At 42.9% G+C, this 22,008-nt stretch overlaps 1 protein-coding gene across 10 annotated transcripts in view; it reads left to right on the forward strand.

Moving 5' to 3' along the window:
- Window positions 1–22,008, forward strand: part of TRIM9 (tripartite motif containing 9) — a 103,760-nt gene that overhangs the window by 78,876 nt on the left and 2,876 nt on the right. The window contains exons 6-12 of one of the 10 annotated variants that reach the window (XM_082448387.1): window positions 564–709; window positions 1,895–2,033; window positions 13,971–14,159; window positions 16,712–16,753; window positions 17,178–17,201; window positions 18,030–18,333; window positions 20,649–20,811. In XM_082448387.1, the coding sequence (XP_082304513.1) occupies window positions 564–709; window positions 1,895–2,033; window positions 13,971–14,159; window positions 16,712–16,753; window positions 17,178–17,201; window positions 18,030–18,333; window positions 20,649–20,811 (1,007 nt within the window). The other 9 variants (XM_082448388.1, XM_082448385.1, XM_082448391.1 and 6 more) reach the window with 9 other exon arrangements.

Raw genomic sequence — 22,008 nt, forward strand, 5'->3', positions numbered from 1 at the left:
TGGTGCCAAATTTTCAAAAATCCAGAGCTATAGCTACTTATGTGCACAAAACCTTGAGTGGAATCACTAATAAAAAATGATAGAACCTTAGAAATATAGTGGTTTCAGAGCTATTTCTCAGCATAGGCAGTTCCCATTTTATTAAATGTGGTTTAAGGCTCAGAATAAACTCTATGATAATTCATCAGCCATGTTATGGGTGAAACAGGCTTCAGTGGGCTGGATGGGACATCCATTTCCCACATGAAACACTTCTCTTAGGGGTGATGCCTTCGGTGCTCAAGGGGGTGAGAACACAGCCGTTGTCTCCCCGCCAGTTAAGGTAGGAAGTGCCACCATGAGCTGGGAAAAGGCAGCGCAGTAGACCAGAAACCACTGCCACTCCTGGAGACTCTAGGAGGGATCCGGTTCAGGCGCCCCCCACCTCCATGCACCCCAGGCTAGCTGCTTAGCCCAGCCACTTGGCCTAAGTAAGGGCGTGCTTCTCATTCCTAGATACTGAAAATGTTGGCAGCTCGACAGAAGCCAGGGTTACACTAATTTCTGTTTAGCTTCCTCTCCAGTCCCAGCGACCCCCATCCTACAGCTGGAGGAGTGCTGCACCCACAACAACAGCGCTACGCTGTCTTGGAAACAGCCGCCCCTGTCCACGGTGCCCGCCGACGGATACATTCTGGAGCTGGATGACGGCAATGGTGGTCAGTTCCGGGTAAGTGGAGAACCTACGGCTTGTCAGCCAAAACCGGTGACGACCTCGGAGGACCCACCATGGAGTCTCCGACCCATCCCGGCAGGGCCTGCCTGCTCTTCATCTGAGGCCTGCTTTCTCCATGTCCCATCAAAGAAGGACAAAGGAGTCCCTGAATAGAAACTGCCCCACTCCTCTGAAGAGAAAATATTGATACGTGCAGTACTGCAAGCACTGGTGTCAGATTGCCTGCATTCAAGTCCCAACTCCCCCACTGGGCTGTGGGACTGTGCCCGTTTGTCAGCTCTCTGAGCCTTCAGGTCCTCATTTGGAAAAAGGGGATGACAATAATAACATGGACCTCGTGCACTGTTGTTAAGAGCCACTTAGATAATTCATATAAAATTCTTAGCATACTGCAATCTCAGACCCCAGTCTACTTAGTATCCCACTGACAAGTTGTCATTTTAAGGCTGTGCTTTGGATGTAAATTATTTTTACTCATTACATCAGCATAATGTTGCAACGTGTACAGCTAAAGAGAGAGGCAACTGCCTAACCTATGCTAAGGATGCATTATGCTAGGATTTATTTTAAGCTTTGGAAATGTCATTCTTCCTCCCTTCCCTGTTTCCTCCCTCTTCCCTCTGTACTGTGGTGAAAATCTGAATACTCGTGATTTCCCTTCCTAAACTGCAAAACCCCTATGCTTTGTGACAGTTTCTGAAGTTATCAGTGGGTTATAAACATAGCATAGAGACCACTTCATGTTTTCAAACCTGTTCTTTACAAATCATCCTGATGAATAAAGATATTGCTCAGTAGGTATAATATACTGAATAAATGCCAATAATAATAATACTGTAAGTACCCAGTTTTAATCTTTTAAGCCCTATCTGCTAATAACTAGCATTCAGTAAGCTGCCAGACCCATGCTAAACACAAGGCACTATGCTAGTCAGTTTGCACGTATGACCTTATATAATCCTCACACCAACCTCATAAGGTAGGTATTTTTGTCTCCATTTTACAGAGAAGGAAACTGAGGCTAAAAGAGGTCAATTCAGTGCCCAGTAGCTCACAGGATGAGCTCAGATCAGGCAGACCCCAAAGCACCTGCTCCTGTCCACCCTGCAACACTGCCTCCTGACCAGCCCCAGGCAAGGGTTGGAGTTAAATGGTGGCCTGTTCTTTTCTGCCCCTCAGGAAGTGTATGTTGGAAAGGAGACCATGTGCACCGTGGATGGTCTTCACTTCAACAGCACATACAATGCTCGCATCAAGGCCTTCAACAAAACAGGAGTCAGCCAGTACAGCAAGACCCTGGTCCTCCAGACGTCCGAGGGTAAGGCCCTTCAGCAGTATCCCTCAGAGCGAGAACTGCGAGGCATCTAGAATGGCTGGCAAGCCCGGAGGTAACCCCACCACTGCCCACATTCGCAAGTGTTTCCATGACTTGCCCTGCATTCCGGCACAGAGCCGCTGTTTCTCTCCTGCCTTTAGCGAGCCCATGGTATGTGGACGTGATCAAACCAAAGAGTCCACAGCGGCAGTTCCAATGGCCTTGGCCGGTGGCTTCCTTTGATAACGCTCTAAATAAGCTGCAGCGGAAGAAGCTGAAAAGTGAAGGCCTCAATGTGCCGCGGTGTGTGAGACAGACGTATCTAGGCTCTAGGGCAGGCTCCCATTCTCCACGATACACAACATTGGCCAGTTTTGCCCAGACGATTCTCAATTGCTTTGTAGCGCTGGCTTGGGTCTGAGGGCGGGGCCGAGGTCCTTTCCAGCTGCGGATTTATCCGACTGAACGTGTTTCCAAGGGGTGTGGGGCGCAGGAGCCGTTCCGAGAGGGCCTGTCGGCCACTCCTGGCTTAACCAGAAAGTTCCGTTTCACACGCTGGGACCGAGGCTCCCTGTGGGCACCAACCAGGAAGAGGCCAGCGCCTCTGCATTACCTCGCCATTTTCACCTTTGCCAGTCCCTCTAGGTTTGGTTAGGCTGCCCGGGGCCTCCGCACAAGGTCCATCTCCAGACAACTTGCGCTTCTTGGCTATACTGTAAATATTTTGGTCATCAAAGGCAAGCCGTCCATCTCAGGAGAGGGGCTTGGATTTGATGGCCAGGTATAACCTCTGAGGCTCTTAACATTTTCACTCTAAAAGCAATTGCAACACATGAAATTAAACCTATGACGAGGTATTTGTGGTCGGTGCCAAAGCATTTTCAGACCTTCTGGGTGTCATTTTAATCATAGAAGCCACCCCCATCCCATGGCATTCTCTGTAACTTCCCTCTGCAGAACTGATTATGTTGATTTTGTTCACATTCCAAATGTTAGCTAAAAGAACTGTGCTCCGCCTCCTACAAACCTCAGCATGTGCCAGTCACCCCTAAAATGGTTCACATGGTTAAAAATAAGCACAACTTCAAATCCCACAGCAAGGTTGAAAGGCCCCTAGTCGTGCAAACCACAGTTGGGGAGCACTTGTAAGTCTGAATGATGCTACTCAAAGAGAAGGATCTGGTGAAGGGGAAATGCCCACATACCTATCCCCCTGTGGGTTATAGGGATGTGGTAACCAAGCGTCCCCTGGGATGATCATTTTAGCAGCTTCTCTCTGGGAAGAGAGCTATCAGCTTGAGAGCAATTGCCTCTTTTCCCAAAGCACCATGCTAGATGCTAAAGCCCTCCAAAAGTGTTCCTAGGTGCAATGCAGAAGGCCCTTGATGGGGATGGCCTTGTTTCCCATGTGTGTACAAAGCGGTTTGATTGAAGAGTGAAGTGCATGCCATCAGAGCAGGGAGACAATTTGCAGCAACGTTGTTAATCTGTGTCACCAGACCTATGGGAAAACTATCTCTATTCCTAATGCATCATGGAAATCATACTATTCTGCTAAAATCAGTTATTAGCATAGCAGCCTGAGCACTTATGTCTCTCTTTTCATCCTGCAGGAGGGTGTAGTTTCTAAGTTTCGATTAATGTTCATAAGATTATGGTGTCTAATAAATTACAGGATTGGAACTGCGATCCTTGGTACCACAGTCACAGAACTGGGGGTCATTTTCTAAAAGAAACTAATGGAACAAGTCCTCTTCCAACAAAGAAACTGTACTGTAGAAATTAATTTCCTCCATGAATTTTATATATTGTGTACAAATATAAGGTATGTATCTAAATACAAAGAAAACCCTATCCTCGTGTAGATATCAGTATTCTCTGTTACTGCACAGAAGTGATTTTCTCATGATGAAATAAAGTTCACACACATACTTTCTCCATAACTTTGGTTTGTTCTATTTGTTTCTCCCTCATTCTAATTCATTCCAACAGTGAGACAAGATTTAGAAAGCAAGAAAAAATATAATGAATAGCTTATTAGGAAAAAAAAGATTTGATCAATCTGTAACAATTGAGAAAGCCTGTAGAACTAAAGAATTATACCTCTTTTTTTGTTTTTTAGAAACCAATGAGAAAAATGCCATTAACAGAGTTTTAATAAGTTAACTGAACTTATACTTTATTAATCTTATTTCTTACCATTCCTGGAAAGATTTGCTTTGGAGATTTTTTTTCTTTGCTGCTATTGTGGGTGATGGGATGGTCAAAATAAAAAGTCTGTATCACAGAAGGGTATGATCTCGTATGTGATAGCAAGTCTAACTCGTATTTACATGCATTTAGTCCAAGGTTTAAATCACTTATCACTCATACTCTCTGAACTATCACAGAACCTTCTGCTGACCTAAAGGTAACATTATGCAGGGGAGATCAAATGTCCACATTGTTGTGAATTCTGACCTTTTTTTTCAAAAGCAAATTTGTTTACTTGTCTATTTGTTGGGCAGTATTTGATAAGTGTCTGATATGGGTATAGAGTGTTGAGCAGAGGTCACCCAGCTGTCACGGAGCTCACAGTCTAGGAAGAGAGACAGGCCTTAAAGAAATAGACACGCAAATATTGCATATTTACAAATTATGATAAACACTGTGAGAGAAGGAAAGGGGACCATAAGGAAGACATAATTTGTATAAGGGAATCAGTCAGGAAAACAATGAAAAATAATTTAATGCAATGGAATTATAAAGAATGTGTTATCAAAAGGGAAAAGGAAAGGAAAACAAATTATTATATGAGTTCAAGTTTGCTTAGTTCCCTGAAAGCAAAGTTCTTGGGAAGGTACCTAAAACAGCCATGAGAATAAGGGCAGTTGCAGATCTAAACCAAATTACCCTGACTTAAGAAGAAACTTAACTGTAAGCAATTAATAATTTTAATGAAATTTTAAAATAAGGCCCACAACCTGTTTGTATATATCTTTAAAGTAATTCATTTAATAGCTGTGATGACTGTGTCACGATCTCTGAAACCATCTACAAAAGAGTATTTGTTTAAAATATTATGTGACAAGGCCTTGTTAATACATAGAGTTCTAGGGCTCATTCTGTGTCTGGGAGACTATTCTCCTGCCCCCCACCCCCAAAGAAAAATAGACATGGGTGAGAATAGGACAGAAAAAATTTTGTTCATTTTTCTCTATTTTCCTTCTACCTATCTAAACAGACTACTTTTTTTTCTTCTTTTCAAATCTGGAGAAAAAATAAGATAGACCAAAGATAATATTCCTGGCGCTCAAATAATTCACTGAGACTATTATCTGGCTGGAGAAAGGTCTTTCTCTGACTTCCCTCAGCTCTCAGAGCCAGGGAACTGCTTCACGCAGCCTTCTCAGCACAGGAGGAGCTGCAGCCCACCAATCCTTCCAGGGAATTAGAACACACAGGGTTGCATCTTCTGTGCAAAAAATACACTTTAATCCAAATCTTTGCGAAAAAGATCATTTCACTGGACACATTCTTAGAAGTAGAATTACCAGACTAAAGAGTATGAATGTTCTTAAGCCCTTGATCTATGTTTGCAAATTGCTTTCCGGATAGATTTTTACACCAGAAATGTATGAGCCATTCCATTTTTAATATCACCTTAATTCTACTATTTAGAGTTTAATTTCGACTAACAAGCAGCCTCTTCTGAAAGTAAAAATGTTTCTAACAGAGGGTTTTTTAATTCGTATTTTCATAGACATAATATTCTGATTGTCTTACATCTAATAGCTACATGAAATACAACACACTACAGGGAAAATGAACATGATCTAAAGGGGAGGAGAGACTTCTCAGAGAAGGGAGAGAGAGAAATCCTAACAGAGGGAATAACTGTAGGTAAGGTAAAAACTTCAAAATATGCCTTGAGCTGACTTTGCAAAGGAAGCCTCATTCACTCAAAAACATTAATTGAGCGAGCCAATTTGACAATCACAGCGATGCATGCAGCATGGCCCTGCCCAGTGCTCATGGGCTTTTCTCTTCCTCCTTCCCTGAACTCCATGGCACCTGGCTCAGAGTGCCTAAAACTACGGTACCACCTCACCCCTCGAGAACTAAGATTTCCACCCGACAGTGTAGGCAGTCATCTTACAGTCAAGATGTAAGCAACAATGACCTGTGATTGGTAGGAAAAAAAAGGACAAAGTTCAGGCACAGAAGCTCCTGCATTGTTCTCACGGCAGAGCCCTTCTTGTCACTCAGCTCTCACTCTTTTTATGCACAATTCCGCTGAGCTCATTGACCCATTTGCAAAGAGCACAGCAGACCGGAAACATCACATTAGAAGAGAAAGGAATTTGATATAGACGTGAATTGAGGCTGTTGGCAGCACTGAGCAAGGAAGGTAACTGGAAAAACTGTGAACAATCCAAAAAAAGAGAGAGAGAGAGAGAGACAATGTTCTGTGGCATATGGTCAGAAAGTATATAATGCATTTTAGAAAGATTTCCACCTAATACATTTAAAAGTCAGTATATATTCTGGAACTCTTGATAATGGAGTATTAAGTATATCAGAAGGCTTTATGGAATTACAGTATAAGTACCCCCCCCAAAACAAAATGCTATGGTAATTTTGTGTAGAGCTTCCAAACACTTTCTTCATTGCCCATTAAAAGATTCCATGAAAAAAGACAGCAATATGAAAGCCAGCAAATATTTTTAGGATACTGAAATCCAGCGGAGGAATTGTATAAAAGCTATCCATTTACTATAAGTTCCTAAAAATAGGGATTCTTTTCTCTTCACCCTAAGACTGCTATATAGACCTTATATCTCTGTACCCATTGCTATTGTTTAAACCTCGCTTCTGTTCTGTTGCTGCAACATTCCAGATTTGCCCTATGTATTAGTTTCCCATTGCTGCTTTAACAAATTACCACAAGCTTAGCAGCTTAAAACAACACAGATTTATCACCTTACAGTTCTGGAGATCAGAATCCTAAATGGGTTTCACTGGGCTAAAAGTGAGGTGTCAGCAGGACTGCGTTCCTTGGAGGTGGTTCTAAGGGAGAATCTGTTCTGTTTCTTTCCCAGCTTCTAGAAACCACCGGCATCCCTTGGCTCATGGCCCCTTCCTCCATCTTCAAAGCCAGCAGCATAGCATCTTCCAATCTCTTCTGACTCGAACCCTCCTGTTTCCCTTTTATAAGCATCCTTGTGATTTATTACCTCGGGCCCACCTGGATAGTCCAGGATAATCTCCCATCTCAAGATCCTTAACTTAGTCACATCTGCAAAGTTTCTTTTGCTATGTTAGGTGCCATAGTCACAGATTCTGGGGATTATGACATGGAGATTTTTTGACGGGCCATTGTTCTGCCTACCACACTCTATGAGGAAAGTATTATTATTATTATTATTCCACTCTACATATGGCAAAACAGAGCCTGGGAGAGGATAAATGACGTGCCAGGCCTGGGCCTTTCAGCTCCAATGCCCAGCACAGTACGCTTTGATGCTGACATTAAAACAGTGCTATTTGCACTCAACCAAAAAGAGGGAAAGAGGGAAAACTATCCTAAGTCTGTTTGCTAGATGTCTGAAGACAGCTTGTATAAGCAGTGCTGTGTAGCTGCTTCACATGTTCATCCAGAAACCCCAGGCAGAAATAGGACTTTAACACTTTCAGTCATGTTAGACTTTTGCTCTAAAGAATAATATTCCTGCTTTAAGAAGGAGATGTGGGAATGACTGTCATTTCCAGTATAATATCCAAGCACCTCCTTGGGTCCTGTCCTTTTTTCCATGTCTTCCCTCTGGCTCCCCAGCCCCCTGGGGTGAGCTTCTCTCCAACGTGGACACTTTCAGCTGGCAGTGATGGGTCGCTGCCTGGGAAGGAAAAGGATGTCAGAGGCACATCTTTGAGGTCCTTGAAAGACCACCAAGTGAGGTCTGGGACGGGGAGCCCTGCTCGGGTTGAAACCACAGAGCTATTTATTCACAGAAGCTCTCAGCCCTCCCGATCTCAACTGTGAGGAAAAGTGGGGAGAATAATCAGTGATCATGAGAGAATCAGGCTGTAGATAAGGCTGTAAATTGCAGCATTTTCTGCACACAGGTGTGCAGAGCGCTGAGCAGAAGTGCTCTCAAGCATTGTCTTACTTGAACAGCCGTAAAAGCCATCTCCCCAATGCTTTCCAGGATTGTTTCATCTAATGACAACAAAAGGGTTGGGACTCTCGAAATCACATCTTAGAAACTGCTTTCTAAAAGGGGACATAGAAGGTGTTATTCATAAAGATTAAAATGCCTTTTTCTTTCCCATTAGGCTCTCAGCATCACAGTACCCTTTCCAGCGTGATAGCTCCTTCTCCCACACATCATAGAAAATAACCCAGAGAATATTCAGTGATGCAGGCAGAATATAGGCCCAGAATGACCCCAGATGCATCTGTTCAAAAGTCTCTTTGCAGATATTTTATAGTGATTTGGGGCCAGGATAAGTGCTGTACTCTTAAACCTTAATGTACTGAGACACACACCCAACCCTCTTCCCACCAGAGAATATGTAACCTTGTGGGGGGAAAAGAACCTCATCTGATCTCAGCCCGCCCGCCTCGTGTGGTCAGAATCCCAAAGGGGAGGGTGACATATTTGCCGTTCAATTCCTAACCACCACAGTCCACGGAACTACTCTATATAGACAAGAAAGATTCATCCTCAGTATAATGCAGGGCGTGGAGAATGATAATTAGGTCCTCCACACAATCCTTGGTCACCCCTGAGACCACTGGAATGTGCCCCATGGCCTATAGCATCAACCTTACCTTTTATACATTTCCAAGGCACAAAAGAGAGCAATGGCCTTGTCAGCCCCCAAATTTTATCTACCAGGAATTGATCTGCCTGGGGCCCTTATCCTGTCCCATCACAGCTGGCAGTGTGACTTAGATGTGTCCCTTAATCTCTCTGGACTTCAGGGTTTTGTTTGGGGTGGGGGATTGTTTTGTCTCTAAAACTATAGACTTAGAGCAGATGACCTCTAAGTTCTTTACAGTTAATACCCCCTGGTTTTCTTCTGTGGCTTCTCTCTTCAAAATCACTGCCGAAAGCTGTTACTATTTCAGGAAACGCTATAGACTGGCGTAGCCGCCTCCTGCTACCCCCAGGGGTTCTAGTGGGTCTCAGAGGTTGCCTGTGACACTGAAAATTCAACACTAGTAGGAAGTAGCTGGTAAAGGGTCACACAAGGAAGAGCGTATGGTCCACTCTGCCTCGGCTGTAGTTTTCGTGACTCCGAGCATCAGAGCCGTCCCCGCAGCCCCAGTTGAAAGTATCTAGTTAGAGGGATATGCGTTTCCAGGACAAATTCCTCAAGGTAGGTAAACCATACCTGAACAAATCCGGGTAGATTTTATGAAATCCAAGGTGAGAGGCATCGTGACAGCTTTCAGAGTCCAGAAAAGGGGGGCTTTGCTCCTTTTAATTTTGACACCATGCACGACATCCCAGGGAATTGCCTGATTTTCCATAGGACCAAATTGGACCCAAACCCTATTTTCGCTTTTGGGGAATGTGCTTTGCACTTGACACTCTGGGGAGCAGCTTAGTCCTTTGGAATCTTTTGTATCTATTTGAAATATAGGAATTTTCAGTTCTTCTGATGATAGTTCCTTATAAATAATGCCCTGGTGTTCTAAGTTGGAGTGGAGGACTTGGTGACAGAGTGTGCAGCTCTCCCAGGGTGGAAAGAGGCTGTTTCATTTCTTCTTTTAAAAGGAGCTTTTCAGAACAGAAGTGTTTCTCACTTCTCAACTGCAATTAATGCCACACTTAAGAAAGATTATAATACCACCTTTCATTGTAAATTATGTACCAGTGGGACATAACTGTGACTTTGGATGCTTATTAGATCATTTAAGGACACACAACCCCTTCATTTGTTTCTTTGTCTCTTTTAAAGTCTTCCCAACAAAAGCAAATTATTTTACAGCTGGTTTATAATTGAACTGAAACTCATCTTTAACGCTGCTTGTGCAGCTCTTAGTGACATATCTTGCCTTACTGTACTCTGAAATACAACCATCTTGTTGAACCAGCGTCCAAGAACTGCTTAAGTTATGAAGCTGTTCACTACCAGACAGGAAGATAACCAAGAATTCTACGAGAGCACAAAAGAAGCTGGGTTAGCGTATGGAATCCCTGTCAGTTTGCCTTTCCTCTTTGAATTCCAAAAATAATACCTCAAAGACTGTACTTCACATTTCCAAATATTCCACATCTGTAGAAATCTTTAGTGCACTGTACATGTTGGAATCAGTCAAGAAATTCTACCCTCAGAAGTATAAAAACCAATTAGTAGTATAAGATACAGATTTTCTCTAAATAACGGTCAGTTCTCCTCCCAACTTCATGTGTCCCATTTCCCAGCTGCTCAGGTCTAACGCAATGTCTGCTAATGAACAAATAAAATAAATATACAGTAAGGCAAAAAAGGAGCACACCACTTAAATATTCTTTTTTTGCCTCAAACCCAAAAGTCAGTAAATAATAAGTGTGGTTCCCCAGCCAATCTTTGCTTTGATAATTCTTGATTACTTCTTTCAAGCAGAGGCCCCAACTCCAGAGTCCAGCCAATCCAGGTGGGAAGGGAAAGCAGTCCAGGCAAAGGCAAGAGGAGAGTGATGGTCACTGACAGAGTTGAGGGAAAGTGTGTCTTGTCACGCTCCCATTATAAATGCAGTCCCCATCCCAGAGTTACCGGTATGTCCGGAGCTGCCACACCAGTATTCCGCTGGCATTCTGTTTCCCATTGCTCTTTCCAGCTAAACTTCTTTTGCTCAGCAAAGCTCTTCAGCAGACAGGATCAGTGCATGTGATGAAACATGACAAGAAGTTAAAAATCTTTGAAGGGGCTATTTTTCTTCCTCCAGCGACCTATACATGAAAAATTAATAATAGTTATCCTGGTTATTGGCTATGACCTGAAACATAGCTTCATATCATGTATTCTGAAAAAAGCACTAACCCAATTCCTCTTTGTCGTGACCAACAGAATATTAATGGCTGAAAAGCCTTCTCCAGATCTCAGTAATTGTGCTTTGAAGGAGAGGTAAGGAAGTGGGATGTACATCCTTCCTGCATCCTGGGTATAACACAGAATACACTCTTGGGTAGCTGTGTGTAGGCTCAGTGTTAGTTGTGTGATTTGGCTAAACATGGGTGTGGCACCACTGTTCCCAATATTGTCTTACTGTCTTTGGTTCATGTCTTTGAACATGTCCAGAGGGGCACGATGAGGAGAGTAAAGATTTGAAATCCACACCCTAGAAGAAAGGTTGGAAATCGATTCTATTTATCCCAGAAAAGGGATGATTTAAAGGGGACCGGTGACTGCTCTCAGATATTTGAAGAACTAGCGCGCCGTTCTGTAGGGCCCCAGATAGTAATGCTACGATTAAGGAGTCGAGTTCCCAAAGAGATATATCCAGACCAATGTAAGCAATAACTGCAAACAGGAGGGGGCTGCCCGGAGGCCATGAGATCCTCAACCTAGGGGACTTCAAGGGGAAGCTTGTGACTGCTGCTCAGATTTTATCGAGATAAGTGTCTTCTCTCTAAGAATCCTGCAACCTAAGGTAATATCAAGTGACTTAGATGACCTGTAGGCAACTGACCCAACATTTGCACCATGTGCCCATGGGGAAGGGCACAAAGAGTCTGCTGGGATCAAGTGGAAAGTGCTCTCTCTCTTGCACTTCATTTGGACAATTTTCATGACGAGGTAGGAAGTTTTTTTTTAGGAGCTTCTTAGAGAAAATGGGGTAAGAGCCCAGCTGGTAGGGTATGGGAGGCCATAGGTGGGAAAAATTCAGAGACAGAGATGGAGTGATTGGGTAACATGTATATTAAATGAGCTTGCTTGAATAGAGAGCATGGTTCAAGATTGAGAGGAGTCAGGGACAATTGGGTCATCAATAAATAACAGATCTACATAAAAGGATAGAAAAGCTAACCATTTTAGTGTCAAGTTATTAATACCATGAATAACCATAGCTGCCCTCAGCCCCATCCCGCAGAGTGGTGCCATCACCAACTCTAAGTGCTTCTTCCTGGTGCTGAGAATAGAAAAGGTGAGTATGATGGGATTGGATATGCTCCCTGAGTCTGGATTCAGTACATGTCTCTTCACTGGTTTTCAGATGATTACTCGAGAGTTCAGTATACTCTGAAATTCATTCTACTATATATGTCCTTTCCCTTAATTTTCAGGGCAACAAGTATTTTAAGTATAATGAATTAATTATTATCACTTGGTGAAAAATACATTTCCAAGCAAATTCTTGTTAAAAATATTTTACTGAGATAAATATAGTTGTAAATTCTCTCCCTAAAAGAAGCCCATATCAGTCTGTGGTGCTGTGCAATTGTCTTTCAAATTTTTCCATTAAACTAAAAGACTAATTCCCCCCTGAGATCATTATAATGTAAATTATTTCTGAACAAGGAAATGATCACACATGCCAAATTACCCAAACCATTTGAAGTTTAGGTAGAAGAAAATTGGAATGTATTATTATTGGGAACACAAAGCCTTAACTCCATAAGTAGCCATTTCTTTTCTCTGAAAATCTGCTTTACACTTTTCTATAAAAAAGAAAAAAAGAAAAAGAAAAAAATTTCCCCCAAGGATAAGTCTAAAGCCTGAAAAGCTAATTTTAATATGCTCAGAAATGAAAATGAGACTGGGTTGGCAGTATTAAACTGAAATGCTCTGCCAATGCCCTTGCTCTGAGCTCTTCAAATAGAATCCCGTTCTGGGCACACGTGCTCCACTGAGCATGTGCAGAACAGCACCTGGATAGCATAAGGATGTGTTCAACACAGAGGAACATGCTAACAAACTCAAACCAGAAAAATATTCCCAGGAGCACTCTCTGGCCACCAAAACAAAATTATTTTTTCAATGAGAAGAAAGTTCCTTGGTGGTTTTGGACATAGAATACTACCATCATGCCATCTGTATTTCCTAAATTATCACTATCAAACTGAGCTCTAAGAAGACCCCTATCGGTAAAACATCTGTCTCTGACCAGATAACCCTACTGCATACAACCACCTATTGTTCAACAAAAGAGAAAGGAATGATTTTAGTAATTTAGAGGAACTACCTCTAAATTACTCTAAATGTTAGAACCAAATCAAGTAGTTGATATGTCCTTACTCTGGGATAATAGTGATCTTCATGCCAGACCTGACTATCTGAAAATAAAGACATTTTTGCCACAAATGCACCTCAGCACTGCCCATGGTCTGCTTATTGTTAGAGAACCAGAGATGTTCAGGGGCATCCCTAGGGTCTCAACTTAATTCAGAAACAAAGGTAAGACTCCTTCCCTGATTACTTGTTCAGCCCTATCTTCCTCTCCTATTCAAAGAGCAAGTCTTGAGTGTGTTGGTATAGAAAAACCATCTCGTCCATTTAGAAACGGAAAAAATAACAGGCAAAAGGGAAAATATGGAACAGCAAAGAGTTGGTCAAAATCGTCACCTCCTAAATAGAAACTCTTTAAGAGGCCATTGTTGTACAGGTAGTAATATCCAAGGGAACTAGAGAGGGTGAAGTATTAATCTCCTCTTGGTCATCAATGGGTAAAATTTACCTCTACGGTTTCTAAATTCAACTCTAAAGATATTTAATTAAACGGAAACCTCTAATACTTTCTCTACCACTAAAAATTGGGAGAAGAGAAAACAATTGCCTGTGATATTTGAAGTATCCTCTGGTCATGGGTTGCGACCTGCCGAGAATTCCCTCCCAGTCTCAAACCACATTGGCAACTATGGGGTGGATGAGGCTTTGTGAAAGTGCATCGGTAAGGCAGGTCTCGGGGAAAACTGCACAGCAGGTGGCGGATTTCTGATCTCTAGTTTGCATTGATCTTACATTTAGACACAGATTCAGAAGAACAGACAGTCCCTTTTCCAGTGCCTTCGGAAAGATTGCCGCTCCGTAGAAGGAGTCCTTTCTCCTCCACCCTTAATCTACAGCCCAGCTTCCCCAGGAGATCCTACTTTGATTTCCGGCCCTCACCCCATCAGCTGAGCTTGCATTCCTCTTTACAGTCTCTCAATGCACCGGGTGAGCTGAGCTCGTCTGACCTCTCCTCTCCATCTCTGTGCCTTGAAGGCATCTCTGAATACCTGTTTCGTTCTTGGCGTTCATGTGCGTGCAGGGGGTGATGAGCTAGTCTCTATGTCTGTGGCCTGCTTCCGGTACGAGGAGCATTTGGATGATGGAGCTTTGTGGCATTCTTGTGTGTGTGTGGTGTGAGGACCAACCATCGAGCTGTGGTCAATGTATATAATGGTGTCGGAAAGTGATGAGTGAAGTTGTTCTTTTTGCACAAGCTGGTACCACCATGGGAAACCTGCTCTGTCATCACATGCAATGGCATAGCGCGTGCAGGTGCTGGCTGAGTGGAGGCTGTGGCCTTAGTATGGAGGTTTGCAACCCAACCCTGCTGTATCCAGGAAACCAGCTGTGTCTGGGGGACTGGATCAGTGCATCCAGCCTGGAGTGTCTGATTAAACATAGACTCAAGAGATCTTTATTGAAAAAATAAAAGTAAAAAACTTGCCCACAGCAGAATGCATCATACAGAGCAGGCAAACCAGAGAGCAGAAAGTGAAAGTATTTCCTGCTGAAGCCTGTGCTCACTGGTCAGACAGTCGGGGGCATGGCTGATTTTTTTCTAAGCAAAGGGGAGGAACCACCACCAGCAGCTAAATCAGAAACCCTCAACTAGCCTAAGGCCCAAAGATGAGAGTCACTGAAAAGTCTGGCCTCCCAAAGTTTCCCACAGCCAAGAGGGTTGTGACACGGCTTCAGGCTGATTTCAGGAAGCTGGACTAGTGATACTATGCCGTGAACTCTGTCTAGCCAATAGAATCTTAAAATATCTAAACTGCAGTCCTATTTGATCTCTTCAGGACTATATTGTAATCAGGGATACACATGATGCACATTTCATATTTCCAAAGGTTTCTTTTTTTTGTTATTTTATTCTGTTTGCTCATCCCACATCCTGGAATGAAGAAGGCCACAGCATGACAGTGCAAAAAGGATGCAGGGACTTCAAGCTCTCTTTAAAATGACATTTTTCTTTGTGCTTTTATGTTTCTTATTGTTTTTCTGTGCGCTATTGGCTTTTAAACATGCTTTGTTATGGAAGCCTTTTCACTTGTGTCTAATGTACTGAAATATTGTTATAGTCTTTGTAATGTATATTGTCTCAAGAATAAAATATGTGGGTTTGGGGATATTTGATGGCTGTATTTGACACCATTGTTCTAGTTGTATCGTTGAAACTTAAATGTACGATGGTGTGTTTAAAGTAGTGTAAAAACGATTTCAGAAAACTTGTTTTGAAAAAGACTTGCGCAAGGCATGATTCATTTAAAAAATTTAAAAGCCCTATTCAGATTCTACAAATTTATTTCCAAAGCTGGATATGAGATTCAGTTTTAAAACTCCAGGTGTCCTGTACTCACTAAGTTCTAACCTGTGAATAGGAATTGAAGTGATAATTGATAGCAACTAAACATAAGTATCAGCCATGAGTTGGAGAAAATGATTATTCTGCATATGAATTCATCCTAGAGGAAAAAAAAACTAAAAGTAAGATCATAATCTTTACATTTTGTTTTTAATTTAAGCATTAGTCCTTTCTAAGGTGCTTTCTTAATTCTTCTAAAATTCTTTTAATTCAGTGTATTATCCTTTATTTAGCACATAAGGGCCTTACTGAATTGAAAAAAAAATTAAATGATCCATTCTAGGAGATACCCTGGTGCTCATCAAAAACACATTTCCTAGATCAGTCACTGACAGCACTTGAAATTGTAGTTCACACACCTTTGAACATTTTAAGACTAGACTGCTTCATCCACCCTGATGAAACTTCTCATGGAGTAGGTAAGGGTATGTTAAGGAAAGAGGGAGATGGTTGCAAAAGTTGCACAGGTGATTCCAATACATCTCTGAGGTCACTCCCACCCCAATCAGCACCATCCCCCCTCCCCTCCCTTAGGTGAAAAGCACTCATGTAGTAAAACAATCTAAGAAAGAGATGAGGTCATTCTCATATTTGCTACATTTAATTCATGTCATTATTAATAATTACCAGTTGTATTTATTAACATAGGGATTACATTACACATTTAGTTATATAATTATCATGTGACTTGAGCCCAAGTCACAGCAAAGGCTTTGGGCATAACCAGAGTTAGAAGTACATGGAATAATGATGTAGAATGGAGTTTTATCAAGATTCAGTGATTTCTCCATTTCAATTGGATGAATTTTTCTCATTTTCTTCTGAATATGGAAACTTTCGTGGAAAAGATTAAACTTGGAAGATGATGAAAATTTAAGCTCTACAGTTTAGAAACAATTGGAGGAGACTTTATTAAATGAAAACAAAACAAAACAAAAAAGATGTACTATTCATTTTGAAAGAGCAGAGAGGCAATTTTTACCCAGGCAAGTAAACTAACATAGAAAGGGCTTTGGTTTTTCATGAATCAGGCCTCTGGTGACTCTCTTCAGCTGGTGCTTTTTACATGTATACAAATAATTTTTATTGACTTGGTTGTTTTTTCATAGCTTTGATGTGTAGTATCTCTTTATAGGATGCAATTTTGAGACACAATCTGCACCTTACTCTCAATTAGGCAAGTATACCTATTGTCATTGTCATCTTTTACTTATGTGCTTGGTATGCTCCACTCCCGTCACAAAATAAATGGTGACAGCTTATTCCATGTCAATAAAATTGTCTAATTGTCATTCAAATCCCACTGTAGCAGTTTCTCACATACGCAGAAAAATGAGTCTGTATTTTTAAATTTTATGCCTCAGAGAAGATTACTTTTCCCCCAGATTTCTTGTACATCAGTGCAAAGCACTCTCTATAAGCAGAGCACTTGTGGGCAAAGGTACTAATCTGACCGATGCAGTTTTAAACTGAGTAGTGTATGCAGTTTTAAACTGAGCCCTTTTTTGGTATTAGTCTATCAAAAGAGACATGTTTTCTTATCAATGTCAATTTTGCTTCCTATTTCTCTCTCCCATGCCTTTCACTCGGAATGACAACAGTTGATATTAAAAAGCTGTTGGCAGGTATGGAATAACCTTATTCTGTTACAAATAGCAGAGACCAAAGTGCATGTGAGGTGGCTCACAGATTTGATAAATCAGCCATTTCACCTGTCCAGAGCATGTTCTGGGTAGGTGACATTTAGAACTCGGGCACAGCGCTGTGTACAAAGACGTCATTCCATCTGCACCTAACGTCCAAAACGTTTTACACGTTAGTTTTAGGAGTAACACGCAAACTGCATTTGTGGTGAAGGAAGCAACCTGTCTTACATCCAAGTCACAATCACTCATGAAAATTAGTTTCTGTTGCTGATAGCTTCGGAGCTTTTGAGCTTTCGCTAACACTGAGGAAATTTTCCAAACGAGTAGATATGAGCACTTCTGCAGAAGGGATATTTCCTTGTTTCACTGAGTGTGTTTTATCCCTCCTCCATCTAGGACTCTAGATCCTAGCCTCCCCGTCTCAGGGTTACACAGGCATCTTAGCGCAGCCCTCTCCCCTTATGTCTCTGGTGTACTGTTCTGCCAGTCACCGGGTGAAGGGACTTGCGCCTTCCAAAGTCGATGCCACTTCACTCCCGGATCACCTGGCTGGGAGTGCAGTCTGTGCCAGGTAACCCCTGCTGAATCGGTCGTGTGTCCTCCGTCTCCTTCTGGGCGCAGAGAGCCCTAGCTCCCAGGAAGTGCCCCCCGTCTGCTCACTCACAGCCCCTTCTGGCCCTGGACACCTCCTTCCCGCATGGAAGCATGAAAACGGGACAAGACGCTCCTCTCCGGCCCAGGAGTGCGTTATTGGCGTGAGCTCAGTGGGTCCGTCTTAGTAACCGCCCTCCCTTCTGTTGTTCCCAGTGGCCTGGTTTGCTTTTGACCCTGGCTCGGCGCACTCTGACATCATCTTCTCCAATGACAACCTGACTGTGACCTGCAGTAGCTACGATGACCGGGTGGTGCTGGGGAAGACTGGCTTCTCCAAGGGCGTCCACTACTGGGAGCTCACGGTGGATCGCTATGACAACCACCCAGACCCTGCCTTTGGCGTGGCTCGCATCGACGTGATGAAGGATGTGATGTTAGGAAAGGACGACAAAGCCTGGGCAATGTATGTGGATAATAACCGGAGCTGGTTCATGCACAACAACTCGCACACCAACAGGTACCCTGCAGCCCCTACCCCCCAGCCAAGCCTTCTTCACCTTGGCTTCCGGTCGAGAGCGAGAGCCCAGGTTCAGAGACCCGTTAAACAGACAACATGAAGATAGACAGGCAGGCGATCTTTATTAAACAGAAGTCCTACTGCTCTTGGCTGAGTCCATCCTGGAGTTTTCTTTTATTTTATTTGCATAATGACAGAGACATGAGTACTTTCCTAGGTCCCTCATGGCTACGTTCCACCCAGGGCTGGAAACTAAGAATCCTCGTGCATATGCATTATAGAAAAACCTTCCAGGATTCTAAAATCCAGACTTACAACTTACCAGAGAAACACTGTTGGACAAGATACTTAGTTTTTCTGAACATCGGTTTGCAAATCCACCAATTAGGAAAATCATGTTTTTCCACGCATAAATGTTCCCACGATTACATGAATCATGCAAAAATGCCTCCCATCCACCCGAAAATAGAAGCCACTGTTCTTCTTATTATGATTATTATCGATGCCACCTCTCAGAATAGTAGCCATTCATTAAACTAAGTCGTATGGATGCCAATTTGGAGAGTTTTATACTTGAAGAACTCTCTTATTATTATATGGATTCAGAGTACCCAGTTGGCTGGGGAAAGAGAACAAAGGTAAAGGTTTTCCTTTAACACCAAAATATAGGCAAGTATAATTTAACCCATGCTATCATATTTTTTCTAGACCTCCTCTTTCATTTGGTTTGTGTTTTCTTCCTCAAATGTATTTGTCACAAATTTCCTAGGTGGAGAAGTGCCTTTTATAGATCCTGGTCCACCTGATTCTCAAAGATTTCCCCAGGATACATTCTCATTGGTGTCTCTGGGAAAAAAAAAACAAAAATACAGTTGTATTCAGTTGGATCACAAGGAAAGTGAGTCAGGCAGTGATAGGCAGTGGACTCCACTGTCTCAGCTTCTTCTGTATCCTCACCACTGCCCCTCTTCTAGCCGGTAGGAATCCTAGGGCCTTCACTTCCTGTTCCCTTGGATAGTTTCTATACATCTGCATTCACTTGTGTATTATTCACCACCACTTGAAGTGAGCACACATGCCATTCCAGCCTGATATCAAATCCTACTAGATGTATATAAGCCATTGTCTTCAGTAATTCACATCTAGGGGGGACCCTCTGTCACCAGATCCCTGATGCCATGTACCACGCTTACTTTTTCCTTTTAGCTTCTTTATTTTGGGGTGAAGGAGTGAGTAATAACACAACTGCCACACTATGCAGAGAAACACTTTCTTAAGGCAGAACACCTCTGCTTGCACGCAAACGGCACGTCACCAGTGCCTTCGTTGCTGAAGCTGTGAATTTCCGAGATGAAATTGATAACCCTGTGTTTTAACCACTATGTGCAGTCTGTGTTCTGTGTGCCGGGGGAAAGAACAACACCCTAACATTTCTGTGCTCTGCTGAGATGAGGCTGAAGTTCAGTATTGCTAGCTCTCAAAGAGGAGGAAAAAGACGCATCTGATCATCCACGCTTAATGGCTTTTGTGAAACCATCAATGGAAGCATAAGACACAATTCATGGTCAAATGACAGTCACTCCACCTCCTACAGTATAATTAATTATTTCACCTTACAGAGAGGAGATTCCTCTTCTTCGGTGTTGCCAATTTTATGAAGAGCCTCCAACTTCTCAATTCAAATTCAGCATGCCCCAAATGACCATCTTTCTGGAATGAGCTTTTCTGTTTCATGGATAGCATAAGGGCCCAAATCCAATTTTTCATGCATGTGTTTTAGGTTCAGCTTAAGTGCTTCTTTGACTTTCAAATTAAATCATTTTGTATTTAATGATGTTTAATTCACACCATATGTGCAAAGCGTGAGACCCAGCTCTAGGCAGAGCTCTGATAGCCCAAAGGCTACTTTTTGCCCTTGGCCTTTGATGCTTTGTTTTCTACTAGGCGACTGCGTGTAGAGACCCTGTATGAAGGAGTTCACACTCAGCAACAGCAGAGCAGCGCAGTGAACCTATACATTCTCAACAGGGGAGTGAAAATTGGTTTTCCAGGGAGCGAGCAAAAGATTTTACTTTTTATATATATAAAGCACAGATATACGTACAGCCCATAAGCAGATACACAGTATATCTGCAGTATTAAAATTGTGAGTGAGGAGGGGCGATTAGGCGGAAAAATGTTTTAAAAGGCTCGTGGGGTGGGGATGAGGAACGATACTTTTAAACAAGTTAAAAAATACTGGTTTAACCATACGAAACGGGAAGCTTCTAGAATGATGACAGGCAAGTGAAACCCCATGTTTTCTTTTCCCACAGAACTGAGGGAGGGATCACAAAGGGGTCCACGATCGGGATCCTCCTAGACTTAAATAGAAAAACCTTGACATTTTTTATCAACGACGAGCAGCAAGGTCCCATCGCGTTTGAGAACGTGGAAGGGCTGTTCTTCCCGGCAGTCAGCCTGAACAGGAACGTGCAGGTGAGCTGCAGACTCTGCTTCTGAGGCTGCCCGCGGGCAGCGAACTCAGCCCCTGCCCACCGAAGGCCCAGACCGAGGCGTGAAGGAAGAGGGGGGCGCCGGGTGGGATGGACGTGACAAGTGAGATGATTCCAGACCGGCGTAAGTCCCTCGGTTATATTTAGACACAATCTAGTGAACAGCAGGTGGGAAACTGGGATTCTCTGCGTGGCTGGCTAATGATCGTCCCTCTGAGCCCTAGATCCCTCTCTAGTAGAAAGGAAACTCTTGAATCAGCTGGCATGAAAACAAATGAAATGACTGAGGCAAAGCGTGGTGAGTGCCTGAGCAGTGAAGGTGTGAGCCTGAAGTGCTAGCACGACGCTCAGAAATTTGGGGCGTTTTCTCTGCACCCTTATCAGTTCTGTCAGGCGCTTCGGGGACAGAAAACACATACTGGTGATTTATTGTAAATAAAAACAACAAGTTCCTCTCATTCGTTCATTCAACAAATATCTATTGAGTGCCTTTAATATGTCAGGCACTATTGAAGTATTATGAGTATTGTTGTTTATCAGTGAAAACAAAACAGAAATCTTTCCCTCTCAGGGCTCACATTCTAGTTATAGGAGACAGACAGTGAATAATAAGCACAATTGCTATGTTAATTATATAGTATGTTAGAAGGCGATATCCAGTGGAGAGAAGACCGAGGGAAGGGTAAGGGACCAAGAGTGCCAGGGTTGGGAGGGCAGTGGCCGTCTTAAGCAGCGTGGTCAGCATAGGTGGGCCTTATTGTAGTCACAGGTGAGCTGAGCCTTGAAGGGGGTGAGGGAGTGAGCTGTGTGGGGCTTTCCAGGCAGAGGGAACAGCCGGGACAAAGTTTCTAAGGCACGAGGGGCCTCACTTAAGCAAGGAAGGGCCAGGAGGTGGCAGCTGGGGCAGATGAGGGGCCGTGGGAGAGAAGATCAGAGCCATGCGGGAGGGTGTGCCCTGCCAGCCTCTGCCGGGACGGGAGCTTTCACTTCCGTCTTGAGCTAGAATTCATCATCAACTGTGACCCTCATTCAGCAAATGGCTGCCTTACGATAGGATAGATAGGGCTTGAGAATCAAAACACTGCTGGTGATTTTTGCTGTATATAAAACCACGTCTTGGGAGCTATTTTAAAAATCCATTGTTGTTTATCAGTATGTGCAGTAGAAGTGATTGCAACCC

This window comes from Balaenoptera physalus (genome assembly GCF_965194825.1).
Source record: "Balaenoptera physalus genome assembly, chromosome: 2".
Classification (NCBI taxonomy): domain Eukaryota; kingdom Metazoa; phylum Chordata; class Mammalia; order Artiodactyla; family Balaenopteridae; genus Balaenoptera; species Balaenoptera physalus.